The following is a 25472-nucleotide window of genomic DNA, read 5'->3' on the forward strand; positions in this document are numbered from 1 at the left end:
CTCTCTTCAGAAGAAGGTATGCTCCCCTCAGGGGAACGTCTCTAGCTGTGCACCACTGTTCTTCAGGCTGTTTTGGAAGAGCCCCATGGATGTTATCCCTGTGGAAAACAGCACCCATTTTCTTCACTTATCCTTAAGCAAACTCTGTGTTATTTATTTGCTGGTATCCTTACTCCTTCCATTTTTCTCTTTCATACACAGCCATCATTTTGGGCAAGGGAACAGGTCAGTCAGCTTCATGCTTCAATTTGGTTCATGTTTTCATACAGGAGGACACTTGAAGGCTCTTTACAATCAGAACAGGGAATGATCTGGATTCTGTTTGTTTTTCAGTGAAATTAAACCAAGAATCTTGGAGAGGTTTCTATTGCTGGTTTGGTTTATAAAAGCTGTGGGTGGAATCCTGGCTTCAGTGAGGTACAGGAGAGTTTTGTCATTGGCTTCATCTGTGCCAGGAACTCTGTATATCTGGTCTGGTTTCAGTGATCTTCTTTTGCAGATCAGCTCAAGAGCAGTGCTGCGCCTTTAATTCTTATGGCAAATCCATCCAAGGGAAGCACACAGGACCATAGAATCTAGTGCAGGTCACACAGGAATGCATCCAGATGGGTTTTGAAAGTCTCCAGAGAGGGAGACTCTATATCCTTGATGAGTTCCTTAGAGCTCTCTGGCCCTGGCCTGCTTGAGCCCCCGCTCTGGGTTGCTTCACTCAGGAATTAGGGCTTATTTCTTTTTCCTAGTTGCTGGTTCCACAAAAGCCAACCTGAACCTTCCCTGGTGCAACTTGAGGCCATTTCATCTCCTCCTAACATTAATTACTTGGGAGAAGAGACCAACCCCCATCTCTCTACAACCTCCTTTCAGAGCATTGCAGATAACAGCCTATCTTGAGACAGGTTGGTGTCCTGGGATATAAAACATTCTCTGGAGCCCTTAGGGAAGGAAGACATCACTACTAATAACACTCTCCAAGTCTTGTGAAGGTTTGGTCTCTTATGAACTATGATGGGTGAGGTCCCCATCAAAATTAATGGTAAAACTGCCCCTGATTTCAGCAGAGGCAGGATTGCCTTTCTCTGCTCCTAACCCTTCATAGAGGATGAAGCTAAGCTGTGTATATTTAGTGGCGCTCTGATCCTGACGCCTGATTACTGTGCTAGTGAGAACTGCATCAATCCAGGCCATTTCCCCCACACACATCAGCTCCACCTCCTGAAGACTGTGCTTCTTTCTGGGTGTCTGTTGTCCTTGAGTGAGGTCACTTGCTGACATTGCCTGTGTTGACTCAGTCAACCACTGTCACAATCACCGAGCGACATTACAGCAAGAGAAATGACAGTTCTTTCTGGCTTGGCGACTCGGAAGCCAGCTGCCTTTGGGACTTGACTCACAGTTATCCTAATAACATGGGAATGTGCCCTGGGATGTCAGTCTTTGTATCTTAGGAGGTTCAGAAAATGAAAGGGACTTTCAGATGGGCTGCAGTCTGTTTCTTAATACTTTATGCTGCTGTTAAAGAGAGAGCTCGTGTGCAGGGTGACAGGGGTTTTCAGGAGTGTCTTAGCTGCTCAGCTGCAAGCAAGTCTGTAGTGAGTTGCCACCAGGTTTCCTAGGTCATCTGAGGATCACCACCTTGCTAGAAGGAAATGGGCACAAATTAGAATAGGGGGCAGTGGGCACAAACTGGAATCCAGGAGGTTTCACTTGAACTTAAGGAGAAACTTCTTTACTGAGAGGGTGCTGGAGCCCTGGAGCAGGCTGCCCAGAGAGGTCATGGAGTCTCCTTCTCTAGAAAGATTCCAAACCCACCTAGATATTGTGATCCTGGGCAAGCTGCTATGGGTGACCCTGCTGGAGCAGGGCCCTTGGACCAGATGGTCTCCAGAGGTCCCTTCCCACCCCTACTATGCTGGGATTCTGTGAAATGTTTCCAGTGTAACATGCTTCCTTGCTTCTCTGTTTTTGAACTGAGCATGACTTGGGAGAATGGAGCCACCTCAAAGGAGGTCAGAGTCTACATCACAACCCAAGCTTAAGAGCAGGATTTGGAAAAGGGGCAGGTAGTGTTCAGGGGCAAGTGCAGCTTGGCATGGGGTGGTATTTAGGCCCACCTGCTGGGTGCTGCAATTTTATATTACCAGGGTTGCCCTCTCGTTGAATCACAGAATTGTTTCAATTGGAGAAGACCTTTGAGATCATCAAGTTCAACCATTATATCCTGGAAGGAAGCAAACGTTAGGCACAGGAGGAGGCTGGAAACAGAGTCACAGAAGGAGGTGACACAGCAGTGCTTGTGAAGTAACTTGTGGCCAAGCTGCAAGGATAAAATCAAACATTTTGAGTCCAAGGGCACTGACCAGAGAGCTGCAGTGTCTCCCCAGGTTGCTGTGGCTGCGTGCACAGCACCATGTTCTGCAGGCACCATTCTGCCTTTGCTTTTTGCACCCAAAAGCAGAAATAAAAGAGGAACTGTGCTGCTGGGGACTGGGCTGTGCTGGGCTGTATGGCTTGTTTCACTTTCCAGCAGCTAGCAGTGGTTCTTCTGCAGCCAAGAGTGCTCAGTTCTCTAGAAAGGCAATGAAAATGTTCCCTTGTGTAGAGGATTGTTGGTGATTCAGATGGGTAGAGGCTTCCTTGAATCCGGTGACCAAGATGATCCTGTTACCACACCAGTGTGCACAGTCCCTCTGGTCCTTTCCTTCCCTTTTCTGTACACCCACCCTCCTGCCCCATCACCTTCATTCTCTGCACTGACTCATGCTGAATTTAGATTGGACATTAGGAAGAAGTTCTTTACTATGAGGGTGGTAAAACGCTGGAGCAGGTTGCTCAGGGAGGTGGTGGAGGCCCCATCTCTGGAGGCATTCAAGGTCAGGCTTGATGGGGCTCTGAGCAACCTGCACCAGTTGGGGATGTCCCTGCTGACTGCAGGGGGATTGGACTGGATGAGCTTTGAAGGTCCCTTCCAACCCAGTGTGTACTGTGATTCTATGGCTATAAATCTCACCAACCCCCACCTTCCTGCTGATGTGCTTCTTGCTTTCGTGCAGAGAGGGCTTAAAATCATTAATGGGAAGGTCTATAAGCAGAGATGGGTACTTCCTCATTGAGAGATACTCATCAAGCTTTTAAACCCTGCAAGTCCATTAGACATCTCTGCCTGCAGTACTGTGTGCAGCTACTGTACAGGTGACACCCAGCTTTGCTGGGACTGGCTCTTCCTCCAGCCGGGGCGCTGATACTGACCCTCTGCTGGATGGGATCCCCTCTGTTGGTTTGGAGGTGTTTCCAAAGGGGGCTTGTTGAAAGTCCACAAAACCAATCTGCCAAGCCCTTGGTGTCTCTTGCTAGTTAGCACAGAAGGAAACAGCAGCTCAGTCCTCTGATTTGTTGTGTGCATTTTGTTTGTTTGTTTTCCCTTTGGGCTGTAATTATTGTCTGTCATCTGTATTGTGACAGGATGAGAGGAAATGTTCTCAGGTTGCACCAGGGGAGGCTTAGGTTGGATATGAGGATTCCTGTGAGGATCAGATGAGGACTTTGGGAGCTGTGTAGCTTTGCCTGAGTTTATGCAGGAGGCCTGTGGAGTCTTTAACCCTGGCTGTCAGGTACTCAGGCTCTGCCTAGGAGCTGGGCCATCTTTCCTTATAGTACTGAAAAGTAGAATAGTGTCTGACTTAGAACTGGAGCCAGTGTGGTCCAGCATGGCATGTTTGTAAGTCAGGTAGTAGATTTTTACCTGTTTTCCCATCTTCTGCTCTGATTGCTGGCCCTCACTTCTCTCCCAGCTTTCTGCTTCTTTGGGCAGCAGAGATTGTTTAAAGAAAGGTGAATGGGGCCCCTACCCCATTTCCACTTTACTGCCTTCTGCTCCCCCCCATTGCTGTGGAGGGAGGAATGGATGGAGGTTGTCCCAACACACTCTGGAGCCTGGAGACTGATTTAGTTATGAACAAATGAATGTTGAAATGGCAACTGTACTGACAGTGCAGCTGTCTTCCTGCAGATGTGACTGACCTAGATTTTTCCATGCATCTGAAAAGAGAAGGATTTGGCACTCACTCAGGAGAAACAACCCATGTTTATACAAAAGCACTTAATCCCTCTTATTCCATATAATGCTTGGAATCAATGGTGCTGCCTTCCTACAGTGTGGAGAAGAGTTCATGTTCTTTTGTTTGAAGAGATGATTTGAAATCCCAGTGTGGTGGGGGTGGAAGGGACCACTGGAGATCATCCCATCCAACCCCCCTGCTCTAGCAGGGGCTCCCACACCAGCTTGCCCAGGATAGTTTCATAGTTTCATTCAGGGTTGGAAGGGACCACAAGGATCATCTAGTTCCAACCCCCCTGCCATGGGCAGGGACACCCCACACTAGATCAGGCTGGCCAGAGCCTCATCCAGCCTGCTCTTAAACACCCCCAGGGACGGGGCCTCGACCACCTCCCTGGACAACGCATTCCAGGGCTTCACCACTCTCATGGTGAAGAACCTCCTCCTCACATCTAGCCTGAATCTCCCCACCTCCAGCTTCATTCCATTCCCCCTAGTCCTATCACTACCTGAGATCCTGTGTCCAGGCAGGTTTGGAATCTCTTCAGAGAATATGACTCCACAACCTCTCTGGGCAGCCTGCTTCAGGGTTCCAGCACCCTCATACCAAAGAAGCTTCTCCTCCTCTTCAGACAGACCCTTCTGGGTTCCAGTTTGTGCCCATTGCCCTTTGTTCTGTCACTGGATGCCACTGAGGAGAGCCCAGCCCCATCCTCTTGCTCCCCACCCTTTAGCTCTTGCTGAGCATTGAGCAAATCCCTTCTCAGGCTGCTCTTCTCCAGGCTAAGCAGCCCCAGGGCTCTCAGCCTCTCCTTAGCACCATGCCTCCACATTTTTGAACACTTCTAGGGGTAATAATTCTGCTGCTTCCCTGGGCAGCCTGTTACAGTTCTTCATGGAATGCAATGGAAAAGTGATCCTAAAAAATAAACTACAATTGCTCACCTCTATTAATGTGACATCATGGGCTGTGTGTGCTGGGTTTGCAGGGCATTTGTCTTGAGAGAGAACCTTTCAATCACCTTCAAGCTGAGACAAGGCCTTAAAAGAAACAGCAGGGGATGGTGTCTCCAGCCCTCTTCTAGGCTTTTTCTGGGACTGGATTTACACCTTCCCATCAGTGTTCATCCTTTGGCTGCTTCTACCTTCCTGTGAGCTTCACACAGCAGAAACCATCCTGGTCAGACAGGAACTTTTCACTTTCCCTGTTGGGAATTAGCTTTGTGTGTCAGGGGAGTGAAGCAAGTGATGCCTAAAGGAATTGATGGCTAAAACTAGATTTGGGTGAGTACTGCTTGTGGAGCGGAATTGGACTTCTTGGGTCAATGGAGTCTTTTTCCATCTTTCCTCAGCCACCATGCTTTCAGTACATAGATCCTATCTATTGTTTAGAAATTGGCTTTTTTAACTCTTTCTAGTGAGAAGGGAAACATTCAAGGAACACAAATTAGCTCCTGTCCAGTGCACTTGAGTTGTGCTTAGAAATTGCAGGTTGTTGCCAACTCAGGGCTGTGCCTGCAGCTTTGCACAGCCCTAACTCCCATACAGGTGGTGGACACCTGGGAGTTAGGGCTTCTGGAAAGCTCTTTTCTCCCCGTGGTATACTACTACAGTTAGTGTTAGCGCTATGCCAGTGGGTGTGCCAGTTTCTCCATGCTGGCTGCTAGCTGTCCATAATGGCAGGTGGCTTTGTTGCTGAGGGTTTGTAAGCTTTAATTACAGAATCACAGACTGCATCAGGCTGGAAGGGACCTCTAAAGGCCATCTAGTCTGCAGTAATCAGGGACATCAACTACAGCCCTATCAAGCTTAAACTTGAGTACTTCCAGGGACAGGGCCTTCACCACCACTCTGAGCAACCTGCTCTAGTATTCCACCAACCTCCTGGTAAAGAGCTTCTTCCTAGTGTACAATCTAAATCTAAGCTTCACTGGTTTCTAACTATTGCCCCTTGTCCTATCACTATAAGCTTTGTAAAAAGTCCCTTCCCAGCTCTCCTGTAGCCTCCTTCAGGTAGTGGAAGGCTGCTCTAGGATCTCCCTTGAGCCCTTCTCTTCTCCAGGCTGAACAGCCCCATCAGTCCCAGCCTGTCCCCACAGGAGGGATGCTCCAGCCCTCGAATCATTTCTATGGCCCTCCTCTCCATCAGGTCTGTGTTCTTCTTGTGCAGAGGGCCCATTAGATAGATTCATCTAGAATTAGTTAGGTTAGTTAGGGTTATCTAGGCCATCATAAGCACACCATTATTATTTTTATGCAGAGCTGCCTGAGAGCCTGATGTGTTGGATGCCACTTAGCAATGAGATTGTTCTCCTCCCTTCCCGCTGGGAGCTGTCTGGGCACCCAGTCCTTGCAGCTCATGATTCACAGCTCTGGTTACTGTCAGGGTAGGAATAAAAGGAGGCAGGAAGAGATGAGGTGAGCCCTATGTGCATGAAGTGCTTTTGGCTTTGAATCCTGAAAGCCTGTTTTAAGCAATGGAAGGAACTGTTGGACTGCAAGCTGCAACTGTTAATGGGGAAATCTCTCAGTGAAATTCTGAAACCCATCAAAAGGAGCTGTGCCTTTGGAGGGTCCCTTTCCTGCCTGCTCCTAAGGCACATTTTCACCAGATTGCTTTGCTCCTGAAAGCAGTTACATGTGTGTATTTTTGGATTCTGGGGTATTCTGTGGTGTTTCACATCTGAATGGAATTCCCTGGCACAGCCCACAGGCAGCGTGAGCTGGTGAAGGAGCTCCTGGAGAGCAATCCGTACTCTTAGCACAGCTTCTTTGAAGGGAAGTTCCCAAAGCGTAGCATAGTAAGAGATGGGGTAAGGGCTGAGCTGCCTTTCAGTGAGACCTGGCCAAAGTGGAGAGCTGGGCAGAGGGGAACATTGTGAATTTCAACCAGAGCAAGTGTAGGGCCCTGCACCTGTGGAGGAATAACTCTCTGCATGAGTACAGGTGAGGAGGGACCTGCTGGGAAGCAGCTCCATGGAGAAGGACCTGAGAGTGCTGGAAGACAAGGTCAACGTTAGCAATGTGCTTTCATGGCCAAGGCCAATGGTCTCCTGGGGTGTGTCCAGCAGGCTGAGGGTGGTTCTCCTCCCCCTTCTACTCTCCCTTGATGAGGTTGCATCTGGAATACTGGATCCAGTTCTGGGTTCCCAAGTTCAAGAGGCACAGTGAACTGCTGGAGAGACTCCAGTTGAGGGCCACAAAGGTATAGGGGCCTGCAGCAACTCCGTGAGGAACAAAGGCTGAGAGCCCTGGTGCTGTTGAGCCTGGAGAAGAGCAGCCCCAGAGGGGATCTGATCAGTGCTCAGGAAGAACTAAAGGGGGCCAAAGGATGGGGCCAGACTCTTGTTAGTGATGCCCAGGGACAGAATGAGGGACAATAGGCAAAACTGGAATCCAGGTTTCAGTTGAACTTAAGGAAAATCTTCTTTGAGACGGCTGGAGCCTTGGAGCAGGCTGCCCAGAGAGGTTGTGGAGTCTCCTTCTCTGGAGAGATTCCAAACCGACCTGGACATTGTGATCCTGGGCACCCTGCTCTGGGTGACCCTGCTAGAGCAGGGGGGTTGGACTGGGTGATCTCTGGAGATCCCTTCCAACCCCCACCATACTGGGATTGTATGAAAGCCAATTGTTTAACTGAGAACAACAGAGAGACTCAGTATCTTGATGGAGGTTGAATTGGAATGATGGTGATGGATGGAAAGTGAGATGTCGCTTCACCACAGCCACGAGAAGGGGAAGTGTCTGGATTTTGTTCAGCAAGTGGAGATATTTATATGGGAACTACACAGTGGGAAAGGACAGGTTCAGCAAGCAGATGTTTTTTTACTCTGTTTCTCTCACAGGCTGTTTAAAAACCCGAAGTGGTTCTGTACAATCAGGACTCTCTGCGTTTAGTTTATTTTGTAGGTGGAAACACAAACTTTTTGGTCCTGAAAATGTCATAAAGGTTTCTGAGTCATCACAAATGTCCATTGTAAAAATTCCCATTCTGTAGTTATGCTTTTCTTCATCTCCAACACCCCTTTGAGACAACTGTGGGCAATAAAATGAAGCTGAGGAGCCAAAATCTGGTCTTGGCAACAACGGTGCAAATCCAGAATTGCCCCAGCTTCCCAGCTAGTGGAAAAAGCCTGATGGGCAGGGTGTACCTGAGTGGGACAGAGCTGGCTTACAGCACTTCCTCTTTTTGTCCCCTTGTTCCTGATCCAGCTTTTTCCCCTCGTTGTGTTTGCCTTGATTTGAAATCCACACTTACAAGCAGGTTGCCTCAGTCTCATTCCCTCAGGGTTTACAGGCTAATTTCTATGGAAGTCTCTGTAGTCCTCTGTACCTTTCCTGGTGCTTTTTCAGTGTTGAGTATGCCTAAAAGAAAGGTTACTTGGAAACACCTAAATGTCTCCTCAGAACCTGGCTACCTGCCTCCTCTCCCATGGTGACCTCCCGAGATACAAGCATAGCTTGGATGTTCAATATATTTGTGCCACAAAGAAATGGAGACTTTTGTGCTTTGATCTGAGCATGGAGTCATTGCAGCTGTTGGAGAGGGCCAGTAACTGCTTGTTGGACATACAGACCCCTGTTCTTTACATTTGTATCCAGCTGCCATGAAGTGTTCATCATCTTTTGGATCTAATCAGCTAAAAAGACAAGTGAAATGTCTGTGTGACATCAGCGAGGGACTAACAGAGCATTGCAGCGTGAGAATGTAATCAATGTAGCAGGGATGTGTCCAATTCTGCTGGTCCAGCTTCTGATTCTCAGCAAGAAGTCTAATAAACTGGATCTGAACTGGCAGAAAACAACACATAGGCAAGTGGTCTTTGTCAGTGCAGCTCCTATCACAGCCAAGGCCTCTGCTGTGACTTTTGACAGCTGAGCATCTGACTTGGTATTTTCACAGGAGCCACAGAGGAGGATGAAATTACAAAACAAACCCAAACCAACAAAACCAAAGCAGTAGAAAGAAATAAAACTACAATGGAAGCCTGCCTATTCCTGGCAAGGGCCATTCCTACACCCAGGAGATCTTGATGTATAATAGACATGAGCACCAGTTAAAGACACTTAGTCCACCTGTGGCCTGGGTAAGACATCTGCAGTGCAGATTGGAGAAGCCATATTTTCCCTTGAGTATTTGGGCCTTTTTGGGGGGAGATAAGGAAGATAAGTTCTCTACCCTTGAATGATAGAATTGCTCTGGATGGATGAGCCCTTGAAGCTCACCCAGTCCAACCACTCTCTGACTCTGCCAAGGCTGGGGCTAAATCATGTCCCTCAGCACCACATCTCTGGGGCTTTGAAGCACTTCAGGGATGGGGATTGAGCCACCTCCCTGGGGAGCCTGTTCTGGTCTTCAAGAACCCTTTCAGTGAAGAAGTTTCTTCTGTTGTCCAGTAGCAGAAGGGGTTGGGGTGTTTTACCAGGATGGGAATAATCTTCTGGGAAGGTTCTTGGGTCAGTTAAGGGCCTGATGTGAGGAGAGCTTTGAGGCATGGTTCAATAGCTGTTGTGGTGCTGGGTTGGCAGTTGGGTGTACTCTATGATCTTAAAAGTCTTTTTCCAATCAAAGTGATTCTATGGCTTTCAGTTCACACACACTGATTTTTCTCCACTCACTTTCCTTTATTAGAATAACCTTTATTAGAATAAACCAAACCAGGTTGGAAGAGACCTTCAAGATCATCGTGTCCAACCCATCAACCAATCCAACCCACCCAAACAGCTAACCCATGGCACCAAGCACCCCAGCAAGTCTCCTCCTGAACACCTTCAATGACAGCGACTCCACCACCTCCCTGGGCAGCCCATTCCAATGGGCAATCACTCTTTCTGTATAGAACTTCTTCCTAACATCCAACCTGAACCTCCCCTGGCGCAGCCTGAGACTGTGTCCTCTTGTTCTGGTACTGGGTGCCTGGGAGAAGAGACCATCATCTGCCTGTCTACAACCTCCCTTCAGGTAGTTGTAGAGAGTGATAAGGTCACCCCTGAGTCTCCTCTTCTCCAGGCTGAGCAACCCCAGCTCCCTCAGCCTCTCCTCACAGGGCTGTGTTCCAAACCCCTCACCAACTTTGTTGCCCTTCTCTGGACTCATTCCAGCAAGTCAACCTCCTTCCTAAACTGAGGGGCCCAGAACTGGACACAGTACTCAAGGTGCGGCCTAAGCAGTGCAGTGTACAGGGGCAGAATGACCTCCCTGCTCCTGCTGGCCACACTGTTCCTGATGCAGGCCAGGATGCCATTGGCCCTCTTGGCTGCCTGGGCACACTGCAGGCTCATGTTCAGCCTACCATCAACCAGCATAGCATTTCATAGCATTACTCCCAGTTTGCACCAGTGCCCGGAGAGCAGCACTGCAGCCACAGGCTAGCAGCACTTCCGACTCCTCTAAGTAGGGAACTGTGCAATTACCAGGGCTGAATTTAATTGCTACCTCTCAATAAAATGGCTTGTGACAGAAAGTACTACTCCATAAAGTCACCAGCTTTCATCACATGCCCTTGCTGTGAAGATTGAGTAGCATTACAAAGGCAGATGTGTTTGTAGCCATGGAGCTGCTCGTTCAAGGTTTGGGTAGGGGAAATTTGCTCGCTAGCGGCTCAGCTTAAATGTTGAGGATTTTCACCTTATAAACTTCTCTTGAGCTGCAGTCCTGTTTGATGCTAGGAGGAGAAGGAAACAATGTGTACAACTGCAGTTTATAGTAGCAACTGGAGCCCTGCATACATGGTTTTATGATGTACACAATTTTAGTAACATCTGAGCCTGACATTTATATTCTCCATATCAAAAGAGCTTTTTCCCTTTTTCCTGGTAGTGGTGCTCATGAGCTGTCACCAAGAAAAATGTAATGCCTGCTTTAGATGACTTGTGTCTTTCAGCTCATTTAATTACCTTTGCAGGGGAAAGCTGGAGCCACTGGCTATTAATAGAAGGTCCAGGAAGGGGCTGTTAGCAAGCCAAGACCTGCTCCAGGGAGGCAGAACGCGAAAAGGAAGAAGGAACATAGCACAATAGCAGGAAGCTCTAGAACCCATTGATCCCCACCCATGGGGACACTGATCCAAACAATCAAGTTTTGTTTTCAAGGCAAGGCTAATTCAGCTCTCCCACCGAAGCAGTAATTTCCCTTGAGCTTGCTGCGGGGTCAGAATGCTCCCGCTTGGAGTGAGGGCTCCAGAACTGAACCGAGCGCTCAAATGTTGTCAGAGCTGATGTGCTTTGTTACTTTGTGCTTGCCACAGGCCGTTGCATTTTGGATTCTCCATCTTGCAGGGCTTATGGATAAATCTTCATAGCTGAGAAACCACTGTAATCCTAACCGTGGTATGGCCACAGAGCTTGCTGAGAGCCTGTGCTAAATAAAGAGGAACATTAAGATTAGGACTGAAATTGCTGAAATTCTTTCTGATTCAGGGAGCCACTACAAGGACCACAAGCTATGCAGTTCCTCCTTTGAAGGTTTCAGTGCTGATGAAGTGGTACTTTAGTTATCTTTTTGTTTTGTTTTCCCCCTTCATTTTGCTTCTATTTTTGGAGCAAGCTTCGTGCTGAAATTGATCTGGCCACTTCCTTTTTGGAGTGTGGCAGTTGTGACATCATTTGCACCGCAATAGTGAACAACAGGAAGGAAACGTAGGCTTGGAAGCACGAAGAGATGAAGGCTGTAGTGCTCTAGAAGATAAAGGAGTGACAACAGTCTGTGTTGCAACAGTTTATCTTGAGAATGTCCTGCAGACATGAGGCCAGTCCAGTGACTGCAGGCATTGAACATTCCTGATGGATGGAATAAAAGATGGGACAGTGAGCTGTTGGGTTCCCTGGAGAGAAGTGGTTCAGTGAGGTCAGGACAACACTCTTCTTTTTCACATGGGCAGCCTCTAGAATAGTCTCCACAGCTGGATTTGCTACATGTTCTGGTGGGTCAGGAGACCTTGTGTCCTTGATCCTGTGGCAGATCATACCCAAGGGTCATCTTGTGAAACCTAGGTCTGTGGGAATATGGTGGATGGAGCTTTCATCAGCTGATTTGTAGTGCTGTGAGGCACAGGGACCTTAAAGAAAAAGGTTTTTGTTTAACTCTGAGCTCTTGAGATGTGCCTGGGGACTGGAGGGAGAACTTCCTCTGAACTGTCTTGTGGGCAACTTCTGCCCATAACAGTAGGCAGAACTAGTTGCAATGCTCAGTTCTTTGAACAGCAGTTGAAGAATCAACCTGGACTCTTATTCTTTAAAGGCTCTAGGCTGCTTTTTGCTTACTTGAGCTCCCAAAACCCCAACCCTAGCACGTGGAGACATAGGCCAGGACCTTGCAATGTAGTTGGCTCCTTCATTGTATCAAGGGATGGTGAAACTGAGGAGACATTTGCATCTGTGTCTGACTTACCTCTGGACTAGCACTTAGGGTTTACATGTAACTTCCTCATGTCTTATGTGCCCCATCTTCTGCTTTTGCTGTCTCATCTGTGGCAAGACAGATTCCTTCCTGCTGCAGGGTGTCATTGTCAGGCAGAGCTGCCCTCCAGCACTTGGACTTCTGTCCAGGGATGTCCCTGTGATTATCCCATGGGATGCTCTATCATGTTGCTTCCCTGACTCTCTTTGGACTCATTAAATCATACAATGGGTTGGGTTGGAAGGGACCTTCAAGATTGTCTAGTTCCAACTCCCTGCCATGATCAGGGACTCTTCCTGCTAGATTGGGTTGCTCAAGGCACCATCCAGCCTAGCTTTGAATATTGCCAGGCTTGGAGCCTCCACATAATTCTCTGGGCATCCTGTACCTCACCACCCTCATGGGGAAAAATTTCTTCCTAATGTCTGATCTCAATCCAGCTTCAACCAGTTTGAAGCCATTACTCCTCATAATCACAGGCTTTTGAAGGCTGTTGGCTTGCCTTGCACATTAAGGCCTTCCTCTTGATGACTTCTTCCACATGAATATAACAGAGTATTTGATCAGTAATTAGCTGGGCAGAGGGGTTCAACAAGGATAAGTGCAGAGTCCTTCATGTAGGAAGGAATAATAAACTGCACCAGTACAGGTTAGGAGGGGATGTGCGAAAGAGCAGCCCTGTGGAGAAGGACCTGGGAGTCCTGGTGGACAACAAGTTATCCTTGGGTCAGCAGTGTGCCCTGGTGGCCAAGAGGGCCAATGGGATCCTGAGGAACATTAAGAGGCGATTGAGGGAGGTTCTCCTCCCCTTCTGCTCTACCCTGGCTAGGGCACACCTGGAATATTGCATCCAGTTTTGGGCTCCCCAGTTCAAGAAGGACAGGGAGTGAGTCCAAGGGAGAGCTGCCAGGATGATGAAGGGTCTAGAGTACTGCCCCATGAGGAGAGGCTGAGAGCCCTGGGGCTGTTTAGTCTGGAGAAGAATTAGAGGGGATTTAATAAATGTTTATAAATATCTGAGGGCTGGGAGTGAAGAGGGAGTGGACTGGCTCTGCTCGGTTGCACCCTGTGATAGGACAAGGGGTAAGGGATACAAGCTACAGCACAGGAGGTTCCATCTCAGCATGAGGAGGAGCTTGTTCACTGTGAGGGTCATAGAGCACTGGAGCTGGCTGCCCAGAGAGGTTATGGAGTCTCCTTCTCTGGAGACTTTCAAGACCCATCTGGATGCATTCCTGTGTGACCTGTGCTAGAGTCTATGGTCCTGCTCTGGCAGGGGAGTTGGACTTGATGATTTTTGGAGGTCCCTTCCAACCCCTAACATCCTGTGATCCTTTGATTTACCTGGCAGCACGCTGCTATGGCAACAGTCTGTTCTGGTTTGGTGGGTGTGAGGGGGCATTTGGCTATGGGTGAGCTCAAAGGAGCTGCTATGAGATGTCAGCAGCACAGCTTTCACGTGAGATATTCCTGATCACCAGAGCTGATTTTTGTGCAGATAACACAGCACCACCTCCATCTCTTCTTATTGCAACCATCTGTGGGTTGTCTTTGTCAAACATCTGATAGAGCTCCCTTACCCTCTCTCACTCCCTCCACAAACTCCCATTAGTCAATCTTGGGCAGCACATGAAATGGGCTGGTGATAAACCTCCCCTCTAGACACCACAGTCATTCTGAGGAGCTCTCTGATGGGCTGGGAAGACTCCACTCTGTTAACCCCTTGGTGCCTCTGAGCAGAATCTCCCATGTCCCATAGGACATGGCTCATTGTGGGGTTGATATAGCTCTTGGGGCAGAGAGGGGTTGATGGCTGTGATGTGTGAGAGATGAAATGGGCTTTTTTTTGTTTAGTCAGTGGGCTGAGGAAGACTGCTTTTGTGTGAAGGACCTGGCCATTTGTGAGGGCCTGGACTTGCTCTGTGTTCTGCTGGTAATGCAAAGAGAATGTTGTTTTTCTCCTTGTTCATACTACTTCAGCTAAAGATTAACTTTGGCAGAGTGACAAAAGGCTACACACTGGTCAAGAAACCATTGAGTCTGGAAGCTAGCAGAAGGTTTCTGGCCACTGGGGAGAAGGACATCATAGAACAGGAACGGGATGAATTTCTTAATGAACAGGAGAGTTTATTGTCTGGTTATATTTGGGTTTCTTTTCCTGAGGATAGTGGAAAGCACATCCTTAACCTGATGCCAGTCATCAGGGAAATTTCATAACTTTCACTTCCAGCATGGATTTCTCAGATGGGCAGGACCCTGCCATCGTAGAATCAATAAGGTTGGAAAAGACCTCAGAGGTCATCAAGTCCAACCTATCACCCAGGACCTCATGACTACTAAACCATGGCACCAAGTGCCACGTCCAATCCCCTCTTGAACACCTCCAGGGATGGGGACTCCACCACATCCCTGGGCAGCACATCCCAATGGCTAACAACTCTCAGTGAAGAACTTTTTCCTCACCTCCAGCCTAAACCTCCCCTGGCACAGCTTGAGACTGTGTCCTCTTGTTCTGGTGCTGGGTGCCTGGGAGAGGAGACCAACCCCCACCTGGCTACAACCACCTTTCAGGTAGTTGTAGAGAGCAATGAGGTCTCCCCTGAGCCTTCTCTTCTCCAGGCTAAGGAACACCAGCTCCCTCAGCCTCTGCTCACAGGGCTGTACTCCAGATCCCTCCCCAGCCTCACTGCCCTTCTCTGGACACCTTCCAGCATCTCAACATCTTTCTTGAATTGAGGAGCCCAGAACTGGACACTGTACTCAAGGTGTGGCCTAACCAGTGCTGAGTACAGGGCAGAATGACCTCCCTGCTCCTGCTGGCCACACTGTTCCTGCTGCAGGCCAGGATGCCATTGGCTTTCTTGGCCACCTGAGCACACTGCAGGCTCATGTTCACCCATCTGTCAATCAATACCCCCAGGTCTCTTTGTTTGGCAGCTCTTCAGCCACTCTGACCCCAGCCTGTAGCTCTGCATGGGGTTGCCATGGCCAAAGTGCAGCACCTGGCACTTGGACTTGTTGAATGCCATCCCATTGGACTCTGCCCATCTGTCTAGTTGGTTGAGGTATCTTTGGAGAGCCCTTCTGCCCTCTAACTGACTAACATCTGCCCCTAATTTGGTGTAATCTGCAAATTTGCTGATGACTGACTCAATCCCCTCATCCAGATCATCAATAAAGATACTGAACAGGATGGGACCCAGCACTGATCCCTGGGGCACACCACTAGTGCCTGGCTGCCAGCTGGCTGTGGCACCATTCACCACCACTCTCTGGGCTCAGGGATAAGCCAAGGAACAACAAGGTACAAACTGGAACCCAGGAGGTTTCACCTCAACATGAGGAGAAACTTCTTCACTGTGAGAGAGCTGGAGCCCTGGAGCAGGCTGCCCAGAGAGGTTGTGCAGTCCAGAGACTTTCCAGCCCCACCTGGATGTGTTCCTGTGTGACCTGCCCTGGGTGATCCTGCTCAGTCGGAGGGGTTGGACTGGGCAATCTCCAGAGGTCCCTTCCAACCTCTAACATTCTGTGATTCTGTGATCTCTGCTCCATATTTTGTTTTTTAATGACTGAACAGGCATTGTTTTAATAATTTCAGAGCAAGTCAAGACTCATTGTTTTCTGTCTGGTGAATGGGCTGTGATGTGTAGAATTTGGATCAAAATCTCATGTTATTTTCATATATGGTTCTCAGCTTTAATGTTCCTACTGCAGATTGCTATGATGCTGTTATTAGGACATATTTCACATTATTAACTAGAGAGATTTATGCCCCATGACTGAAAGGACAAAGGTCACTATCCCTAATTTAAGTGCATAAAGGTCACTCATCTAAGCCTGAGATGAGGCCTTGAGCAACCTGATGAAGTGGGAGGTGTCCCTGCCCATGGCAGGGGGATTTAAACTAGATGGTCTTGAAGGTCCCTTCCAACACAAACCATTCTATCAATCTATGAATCATTATATAATAAAGCTAATGTTTCCTTGGTAGTCAAATAGCATCCTCCAGAAAGACTTTTTTGTAATCTAGGTATCAGAGGTAGTTCAGGAGATGAAACAACATGGAGACTAGAGGGGGGATTTACCAGCCTAAGAACAAGTTTTCAGTTTTATCTCATATGCCTTAAAGAGCTAAAAGTGTTTCTCAAATATGACTCAATCTATGGCAGTCCCAGAACCTTCTGCAGTGATGACCAAAGACATTAAGGGAATTCTAAAGCATCTAAACATTGTTTATTTAATGTGTTTTGACAGGATAATGTGTCCTGTTCACATATGCCCAGTGAAAGCAGAATAATTCCACCCCAAATACAGGATAGGATAGAATAGACCAGCAGGTTGGAAGTGACCTTCAGGATCATCATGTCCAACCTATCATCCAACACCACCTAATCAACTAAAGCATGGCACCAAGAACCCTGTCAAGTCTCCTCCTGAACACCTTCAATGATGGCGACTCCACCACCTCCCTGGGCAGCCTATCCCAATGGGCAATCACTCTCTCTGTGTAGAATTTCTTCCTAACCTCCATCCTGAAACTCCCCTGGTGCAGCCTGAGACTGTGTCCTCTTGTTCTGGTGCTGGTTGCCTGGGAGAAGAGACCATCATCAGCCTGTCTACAACCTCCCTTCAGGTAGTTGTAGAGAGTGATAAGGTCACCCCTGAGTCTCCTCTTCTCCAGGCTAAGCAACCCCAGGTCCCTCAGCCTCTCCTCACAGGGCTGTGTTCCAAGCCCCTCACCAACTTTGTTGCCCTTCTCTGGACTCGTTCCAGCAAGTCAACCTCCTTCCTAAACTGAGGGGCCCAGAACTGTACACAGGACTCGAGGTGTGGCCTAACCAGTGCAGTGTACAGGGGCACAATGACCTCCCTGCTCCTGCTGGCCACACTGTTCCTGATGCAGGCCAGGATGCCATTGGCCCTCCTGGCTGCCTGGGCACACTGCAGGCTCATGTTCATCCTACCATCAACCAGCACCCCTAGGTCCCTCTCTGCCTGGCTGCTCTCAGCCACTCTGACCCCAGCCTGTAGCACTGCGTGGGGTTGTTGTGGCCAATGTGCAGCACCTGGCACTTGGATGTGTTCAATCTCCTGCCCTTGGCCTCTGCCCATCTGTCCAGCCTGTCGAGGTCCCTCTGCAGAGCCTCTCTACCCTCCAGCAGATCAACTCCTGCCCCCAGCTTGGTGTCATCAGCAAACTTACTGATGATGGACTCAATGCCCTCATCCAGATCATCAATAAAGATGTTAAAGAGCACAGGGCCCAGCACTGCTCCCTGGGGCACACCACTGGTGCCTGGCTGCCAGCTGGCTGTGGCACCATTCACCACCACGCTCTGGGCTCAGCCTCCAGCCAGTTCCTAACCCATCGCAGTGTGCTCCCATCCAGGCCGTGGGCTGACAGCTTGGCCAGGAGTTTGCTGTGGGGGACAGTGTCAAAGGCCTTGCTGAGGTCCAGGCAGACCACATCCACAGCCTGCCCCACATCCACCAGGCAGTCACCTGATCGTAGAAGGAGATTGGGTTGGTCAGGCAGGACCTGCCCTTCCTAAATCCATGCTGGCTGGGCCTGAGCCCTTGGCCATCCTCTAAGTGCTGTGTGATTGCACTCAAGATGATCTGTTCCATAATCTTGCCTGGCACTGAGGTCAGGCTGAGAGGCTTGGAGTTTCCAGGTTCCTCCATCCGACCCTTCTTGTGGATGGGGACCACATTGGCCAGTTTCCAGTCCTCTGGGACCCCTCCATTGAGCCAGAACTTTGCTTTGCAGCTCATCTGCCAGCTCTCTCAGCACCCTAGGATGGATCCCATCCGGCCCCATGGACTTGTGGGGATCCAAGTGGCTCAGCAAGTCCCAAACTATTTCCTCGTGGATTTCAGGGGTACTACACTGCTCCCTGAGCCCATCAAGCAGTTCAGGAGGCCAGTTATCCTGGAGTCCTCCTGCCTTATTGTTGAAAATTGAGGCAAAGAAGGTACTTAGAACCTCAGCCTCTTCCTCATCTTTAGTTGCAGTGTTCCCCTCCAGGTCCAAGAAGGAGTGGAGGTTCTTCTTGCCCTCTTTTCAGCATTAATCTATTTATAAAAATGCTTTTTATTATCTTTCACAGAAGTGGCCAGCTTAAGTTCTAACTGGGCTTTTGCCTCTCTAATTTTTCTCCTACATGACCTAACAACATCTTTAAAGATATCTGGAGTTGCCTCCCCCCTTTCCAAAGGCGATGCACCCTCTTTTTTCTCCTTAATTCCTTCAAGAGCTGTTTGCTCATCCAGGCCCAGAGCCTTCCCTTCAGCTCATCTTTCAGCACGTGGAAACTCCCAGTTCCTGTGCCCTCAAGAGCTCCTGTTTGAAGTAGCTCCAACCATCCTGGACCCCTTGGTTCTCAAGGGCTGCTGCCCAGGGTACTTCCTGAATAAGCTGCTTGAACAAGCTGAAGTTTGCCCTCTGGAAGTCCAAGGTCAGGGTTCTGTTACTGCTCCTCCCTATCTCCCTGCGTATTGAAAACTCCACTGTCTCATGGTCACTGCATCCTGGACAGTCTCCTGCTGTCACATCTCCCACCAGCCCTTCTCTATTGGAGAACAGCAGGTCAAGCAGAGCCTGGCCCCTGGTAGGCTCACTTAACTGCATCAGGAAGCTGTCCTCCATATGCTCTAGGAACCTTCTGGACTGTCTCCTCTCTGCTGAGTTAAGTTCCCAGCAGATGTCTGGCAGGTTAAAATCACCCACAAGGACAAGGTCTGGTGATCTTGAGACATCCTCCAGTTGCTTGTAGAATGTTCCATCTGCCTCCTCATCTGAGCAGACAAAAGCCACCAGCCTCTCCTCAACCCCCAGGACTCCTGATCAAAGTTGCAGCTCTGCTGCTGGTGTATCAGCAAAGAAGGAGACACCGTGTTGTTCCCTTTGCAGGGTTTCATGATGCTCTGAGGGGCAGACACAAGCCTTTTGGGAAAGCACAAACGTTTTAACTGCTGCTTCGCTCTCTGCCGCATCGTCGTTTTGTGGAAGGGAGGAGAGGGCAGGACGGTTGCTTCGTGTCATCTTGGCTCTCTACAGCCTCTGCAAATCCCAAACCTCGGAGATGTCATTGCTGACTTAGGTGGTTGAGGCTTATGGGCTGTTCAGGAGCGCTGCATTGCTTTCATGGAACTTCTGGTGTAAATCCAGCTCTTCAGGCAGTAAACCCAGGCTGGGCTGTGTGGGGGGAAGCGAAGTTTTGTGCTTCACTGAGAGTGAGCCGGGATTGAGGACTTTGTATCTTACATCAGTTGTGGTTTCAAGCTGACCACTGAGCTGATGGCATCCCAGATACCCAGCAGTAAAATTAAAAGTAAATTGCTTGAATTCCTCTGCTGATTACTGAAGCAACTCTTTAACTTTTTTGATGTGATTTGGTGTAAAATCCAGGCAGGGCTCCCTCCTCCTCCCCAGCAGTGTCTGCCCAGTTTGTGACCCCTCAAGTCCCACAGACTTTTCCTCCTCTCAGCAGCAGTTCAATTTCTGAGATGCTGGCTCGCTTCTTTTATTTCTTGGAGTCTGGTGAACATCACAGAGATCCCCTACATTCAGATAAAAATGTGACTGTTATTGTGGGGAGGAACTAAAACTTCATATCCAAACCTCTTGTTACCCTTTGAGGTTGGATCTGTAGGCTGGTGGAGTATCCCTTAGCCTTCTCTGGAACTCATCCAGCATCAGAATGTCTTTCTTGTAATGAGTGGCCCAAAACTAAACTTGGTTGCCACTGCATATGCTCAGTGATACATCTCTGCACTCTTTGGACACCTGTTCTGGCCCACTCAGGGGCACAGAGACAGGCACTTCTTGCACACGAGTTGCTGAGCGCTGGACGCTGCTGCCTGGTGTTCTCCGAAGACCCTGCCTGCGTCATTGTTCGTTTGTCACCGGACCCGGGAGCAGTGTTTGTAGAGCTCTCTGCAGTGGTTTGTGTTTGGACTTCTGTTTGCTCTGTTCATAACTCATTGTAGTACACAAGCTGTAGGAATTCAACCATTTCCTTCAGCTTCTGCTCCATAACCAGCTTCCTCCTATGTGGGGCTTTCAAAACCAGGTCTTTCGAACTCAGATATTTAAGGGGGCAGGAATGTCTTGTTTTTGTGGCAGCCTCTGCAACATGCTTAGTGTCTTGGACATCCAGGCAAGCTATTGTTCATCCACTTACCAGTGCTTTGGTTGTCTTTCCCAGTTGATCACGTGGTTCCTGAGCCAGGGACCAGTTTGCTGACTGCCTTTGACCAGTGGCGAGAATGGGCAGACAGCAAATCCTGCTGTGACTACTCTCTGCATGTGGATATCACTGAGTGGCATAAAGGTGTCCAGGAGGAGATGGAAGCTCTGGTGAAAGATCATGGTAAGTGCAGGGAAGCCTTTTCCCTCCTTATTTTTTACATCTGTCTTCCCTGTTATTTAAGACTGGTTCCTGTGATATATTTGACTCTTGTATCCTCATAAGGCTGGTTTGGGCCCTTCTGGCTGTTTGACCCATTCTAGCTTCTTCTGAAGGTTTTGTCAGTCACTGTCATAGGGGCCTCAGGGAGATAGTACATGCTGGTGCCCCTGCAGTGGGTGAGCATTGGTTTTGCAGAGCTGAATCTTGCTGCTGCCATGCAGAGAAGCACCTTTGTTCAAAGTGGAGTCCTTCTAATTCTCATTACTGCAAGTAGGTGATATCTTCAGCTCCTAGACCATTGTAAACTAAAAAGGGAAAAATCCAGCCCAGAGGAACAATCCAGCAGGAAGGTTGCTGAAAGTGGAGAAGAGCTGAATAAAATGACCTCATAGGTTTTTCCCCTCTTTAATTTCCTTGACCTCTCATCGTTAGGCGAGAGCAATTTTCCATTCTGTGTGTCCTTTACAAAACACCCTTTCACATCCCAAGGAGTGCTTTGTCACACAAGCTTTTACTGGCTCAAGAGGCAGGAAAAGGAAAGCCAGCTTAGGAGCACTCCCTGTGTCTCGGTCAGTGTGTGCACATGGGAGGAGGATGTGCTTGCAGATACTGATCTCCCATTACTCTGGCAGGAGGCCGCGGGGGATCTGGCAGACGAACCCAGTCTCTGCCTTTTCTTGTGTGTGATCTTTGCCTTTCTTTTTCCTCAGCCTCCTGCAATGTTGGATCCATGGAGTTTTTCTTATTTCAGTGCAAAGCTGAGGCCATGGGGTGTAGCTGTCTCCAAGGCTGGAGTGCAGGCTCCTCAGCTGGGTTAATAGATGCCACATGGCTGAGGATATCCTGGCAGGGTGCTGGGATCTTCTGAGAACTCCTGTGTCTGTGTGTGGACACATTTCACAGCAGATTAAAGTCATTTATTCCTCCACTGTCTACTACTGCTTGTGTGGGGGGCTGATTGAGGGGGATGTGCTCTCTAGGAGAAATGGTATTTTGTAGCTCTATCTGTGCCTGCAGTTTGTGCCCCAGAGATAATTTCTCTGCTCTCTGTCTGCCAGGTGTGAACTCCTTCTTGGTTTACATGGCTTTCAAAGATCGCTTCCAGCTAACTGACTCTCAGGTAGGAAAGCTTCATGGTCACATCCTTCTGTCACTGCAGGGACAGTGTATAAATTGCTGCTCTATGTGTAGGCATAGGGCAGGAGAAGGAGATCCCTGCTCTGGATGTTTGTCAAGCTGCAACTGGTCCTGCTCCAGTTGTGGGGTTTTGGCTTTAGCCTTAGAATCAGTGGGACTGTACAAAGGGTTTGTCATCTCATTTGTGTTTCTGGTGGATGGGTTTGGATACTTGGGCAGTTTGTATTTCTAACATGGAGGCAGAAGAGGAATGCCTGTGAAGTGTTTGGAATGGTGTGGGAGGCAGTGGTCTGAGACAATTATCTCTGATGACTCTGGTCAGCATCTTAATGGGTGACCATTGACAGTGACAACATCGGTTGTGGGTTACTCAACCTGAGCCCTCTCAAACTGGTTTGCTGGAGTGGGAAATCACACTGCTTCTGTCCCAGGCAGCAAGAGGGGTGGGCGCAGGTTCTCCATGAAAATCAAAACTAAGGAAACACTGGAACAGGCTCCACAGGGAGGTGGTAGAAGCCCCCTTCCCAGAGGTGTTCCAAAGAGCAGAGATGTGGCACTGAGGGACATGGTTTAGTGCCACTCTTGGTAAAGTTAGAGAATGGCTGGACTGGATGAGCTTAAAGGTCTTTTGCAACCAAAACCATTCTATGATTCTGAGTTGTTTTGTTTTTCGTGCCAATCACCAATAAATAAAGGCATGAAGCAGGTACAACTCTGTCAGCTCTTTAAAATCACTCCAGATCTAGCCCTGTGTTTCTTCCACCAGTGTGGTAAACACCTGGCTGCTGAACAGTGCTTCTTTACCATATCAGTGGCATCCAACTGTGCAGGCTGGGGAATTCAATTACAGGTGGGAAAAGGGATCATGTTTATCCAGCAAACCACATTTAACCCAGTTCACGAGGGACAAATACTAGAGAGTATATCCAACAGAAGCCACAAGGATGATGAAGGGACTGGAACATCAGTCTGATGAGGAAAGGCTGAGAGACCTGGGGATGCTAAGTCTGGAGAAGAGCAGCCTGTTAATGGTTACAAATATTAAGATATTAGGGAAAATTTCTTTCCTGAAAGAGTGGTCAGGGATTGGAAGAGGCTGCCCAGGGAGGTGATGGAATCACCGTCTCTGGAGGCATTCAAGAAACTTGTGGACATGGCTCCTGGGGACATGGTTTAGTGGCTATGATGGTGTTGATGGATGGACAAGATGATCTTAGAGGTCTTTTCCAACCAAAGTAATCCTATGATTCTGTCCTGCTAAATATCTGAGGGGTGGATGTAAAGAAGATGGGGCTGGTTGAGGGGCAACAGACACAACCTGGGATGCACGAAGTTCCACCTCTATGTGAGGAGAAACTTCTTTGCTGTGAGGATGCTGGAGCCCTGGAGCAGTCTGTCCAGAGAGGCTGTGGAGTCTCATTCTTTGGAGACTTTCAAAACCCACCTGGACACACTCCTGGACAACCTGATCTAGGAGAACCTGCTTTAGCAGGATGACCTCTGGATGATCTCCAGAGGTCCCTTCCAACCCCCACCACTGTGGGATTCTGTGGTTGTCTCTCTTCCATTCTGCAGAATTCTGTTTGCTGAAGGAGTCTGGAGTGTTTCTGCCTTTGTTACAGGAGAGTATACTCAGTGCATGTTGAAAGGAGTGTTTTCTGTCTTGCAGATATACGAAGTCCTGAGTGTAATCCGGGATATTGGTGCGACAGCTCAAGTGCATGCCGAGAATGGTGACATCATTGCTGAGGTATGTAGTGTTTATTCTGTGGACTGTTAACTTCAAAATCCCTGGGAGGGATTTAAACTCCTTATTCCTTCTTTGCAAGCAGAAAATCGCCAAGAACCATTAAGAGCATGGCAGAGCTGTGTCAAGAATGCAAGCAGAGCGGTGTATCAAATCTTACCCCTTTGTTGCCACTGCTAAGGCAGGTGTCCGTGGCAGGTTTCAGTTTGTGGTGGATATCAGCCATCTCTTCCTTATGTGGAAGCTATGTCTGAGTGTGGCTGTCACTGAGCACAATATAATGTTCCATGTATGCTAAGACCAGGGGAAGTGCTTATAAATCCTTCAAGGGTGGGTGCCCAGTCTTTTTTTTCAGTGGCACCCAGTGACAGGACAAGAGGTAAAGGGCACAAACCTGAACATAGGAAGTTCCATCCAAACATGAGGACCCTCTACCACACTGTTTACTTTGAGAGTGATAGACTGCTGGAACAGGCTGCCCAGTGTGAAGTCTCCGTCTCTGGAGTTACTCCAAACTTGCCTGGACACCATCCTGTGCAGCCTGCTCTAGGTAAACCTGCTCTGACAGATGGGGTTGGACTGAATGGTCTCCAAAGGTCTCTTCCAACCCCTACCATTCCATGATTCTGTGAAGTGGAAGGGGAAACAGTACATGTGATGCTGATGTTTTGGATCTGTTCATCTTTTAAATAGCAACAAAGAAGAAGGGCCGGTTGGATGAGCCAGGGAATTAGGCCTGTCAGCCTGACCTCAGTGCCAGGCAAGATCATGGAACAGGTCATCCTGAGTGCATTAACACAGCACTTAGAGGATGGCCAAGGGATCAGGCCCAGCCAGCATGGATTTAGGAAGGGCAGGTCCTGCCTGACCAACCTGATCTCCTTCTACGATCAGGTGACTGCCTGGTGGATGTGGGGCAGGCTGTGGATGTGGTCTACCTGGACCTCAGCAAGGCCTTTGACACCGTCCCCCATAGCAAACTGCTGGCCAAGCTGTCAGCCCATGGCCTGGACGGGAGCACACTGCAATGGGTTAGGAACTGGCTGGAGGCTGAGCCCAGAGAGTGGTGGTGAATGGTGCCACAGCCAGCTGGCAGCCAGGCACCAGTGGTGTGCCCCAGGGATCAGTGCTGGGTCCTGTGCTCTTTAACATCTTTATTGATGATCTGGATGAGGGCATTGAGTCCATCATCAGTAAGTTTGCAGACAACACCAAGCTGGGGGCAGGAGTTGATCTGCTGGAGGGTAGAGAGGCTCTGCAGAGGAACCTCGACAGGCTGGACAGATGGGCAGAGGCCAAGGGCAGGAGATTGAACACATCCAAGTGCCAGGTTCTGCACATTGGCCACAACAACCCCAGGCAGTGCTACAGGCTGGGGTCAGAGTGGCTGAGAGCAGCCAGGCAGAGAGGGACCTGGGGGTGCTGGCTGATGGTAGGCTGAACATGAGCCTGCAGTGTGCCCAGGCAGCCAGGAGGGCCAATGGCATCCTGGCCTGCATCAGGAACAGTGTGGCCAGCAGGAGCAGGGAGGTCATTCTGCCCCTGTGCACTGCACTGGTTAGGCCACACCTCGAGTCCTGTGTCCAGTTCTGGGCTCCTCAGTTTAGGAAGGAGGTTGACTTGCTGGAATGAGTCCAGAGAAGGGCAACAAAGTTGGTGAGGGGCTTGGAACACAGCCCTGTGAGGAGAGGCTGAGGGACCTGGGGCTGCTTAGCCTGGAGA

General features: G+C 49.1%; 1 protein-coding gene across 2 annotated transcripts in view; it reads left to right on the forward strand.

Moving 5' to 3' along the window:
* DPYSL2 (dihydropyrimidinase like 2) overlaps positions 1-25472 on the forward strand; it is a 60896-nt gene that overhangs the window by 14368 nt on the left and 21056 nt on the right. For both annotated transcript variants that reach the window (XM_068156810.1, XM_068156809.1), the window contains exons 4-6: positions 20663-20827; positions 21925-21986; positions 23673-23753. In XM_068156810.1, the coding sequence (XP_068012911.1) occupies positions 20663-20827; positions 21925-21986; positions 23673-23753 (308 nt within the window). The remainder of the gene's footprint in view (positions 1-20662; positions 20828-21924; positions 21987-23672; positions 23754-25472) is intronic.

This window comes from Melanerpes formicivorus, unplaced genomic scaffold, assembly GCF_026170545.1.
Source record: "Melanerpes formicivorus ecotype bairdi unplaced genomic scaffold, bMelFor1.0.p_v2 SCAF_34, whole genome shotgun sequence".
In the NCBI taxonomy this organism is placed as follows: domain Eukaryota; kingdom Metazoa; phylum Chordata; class Aves; order Piciformes; family Picidae; genus Melanerpes; species Melanerpes formicivorus.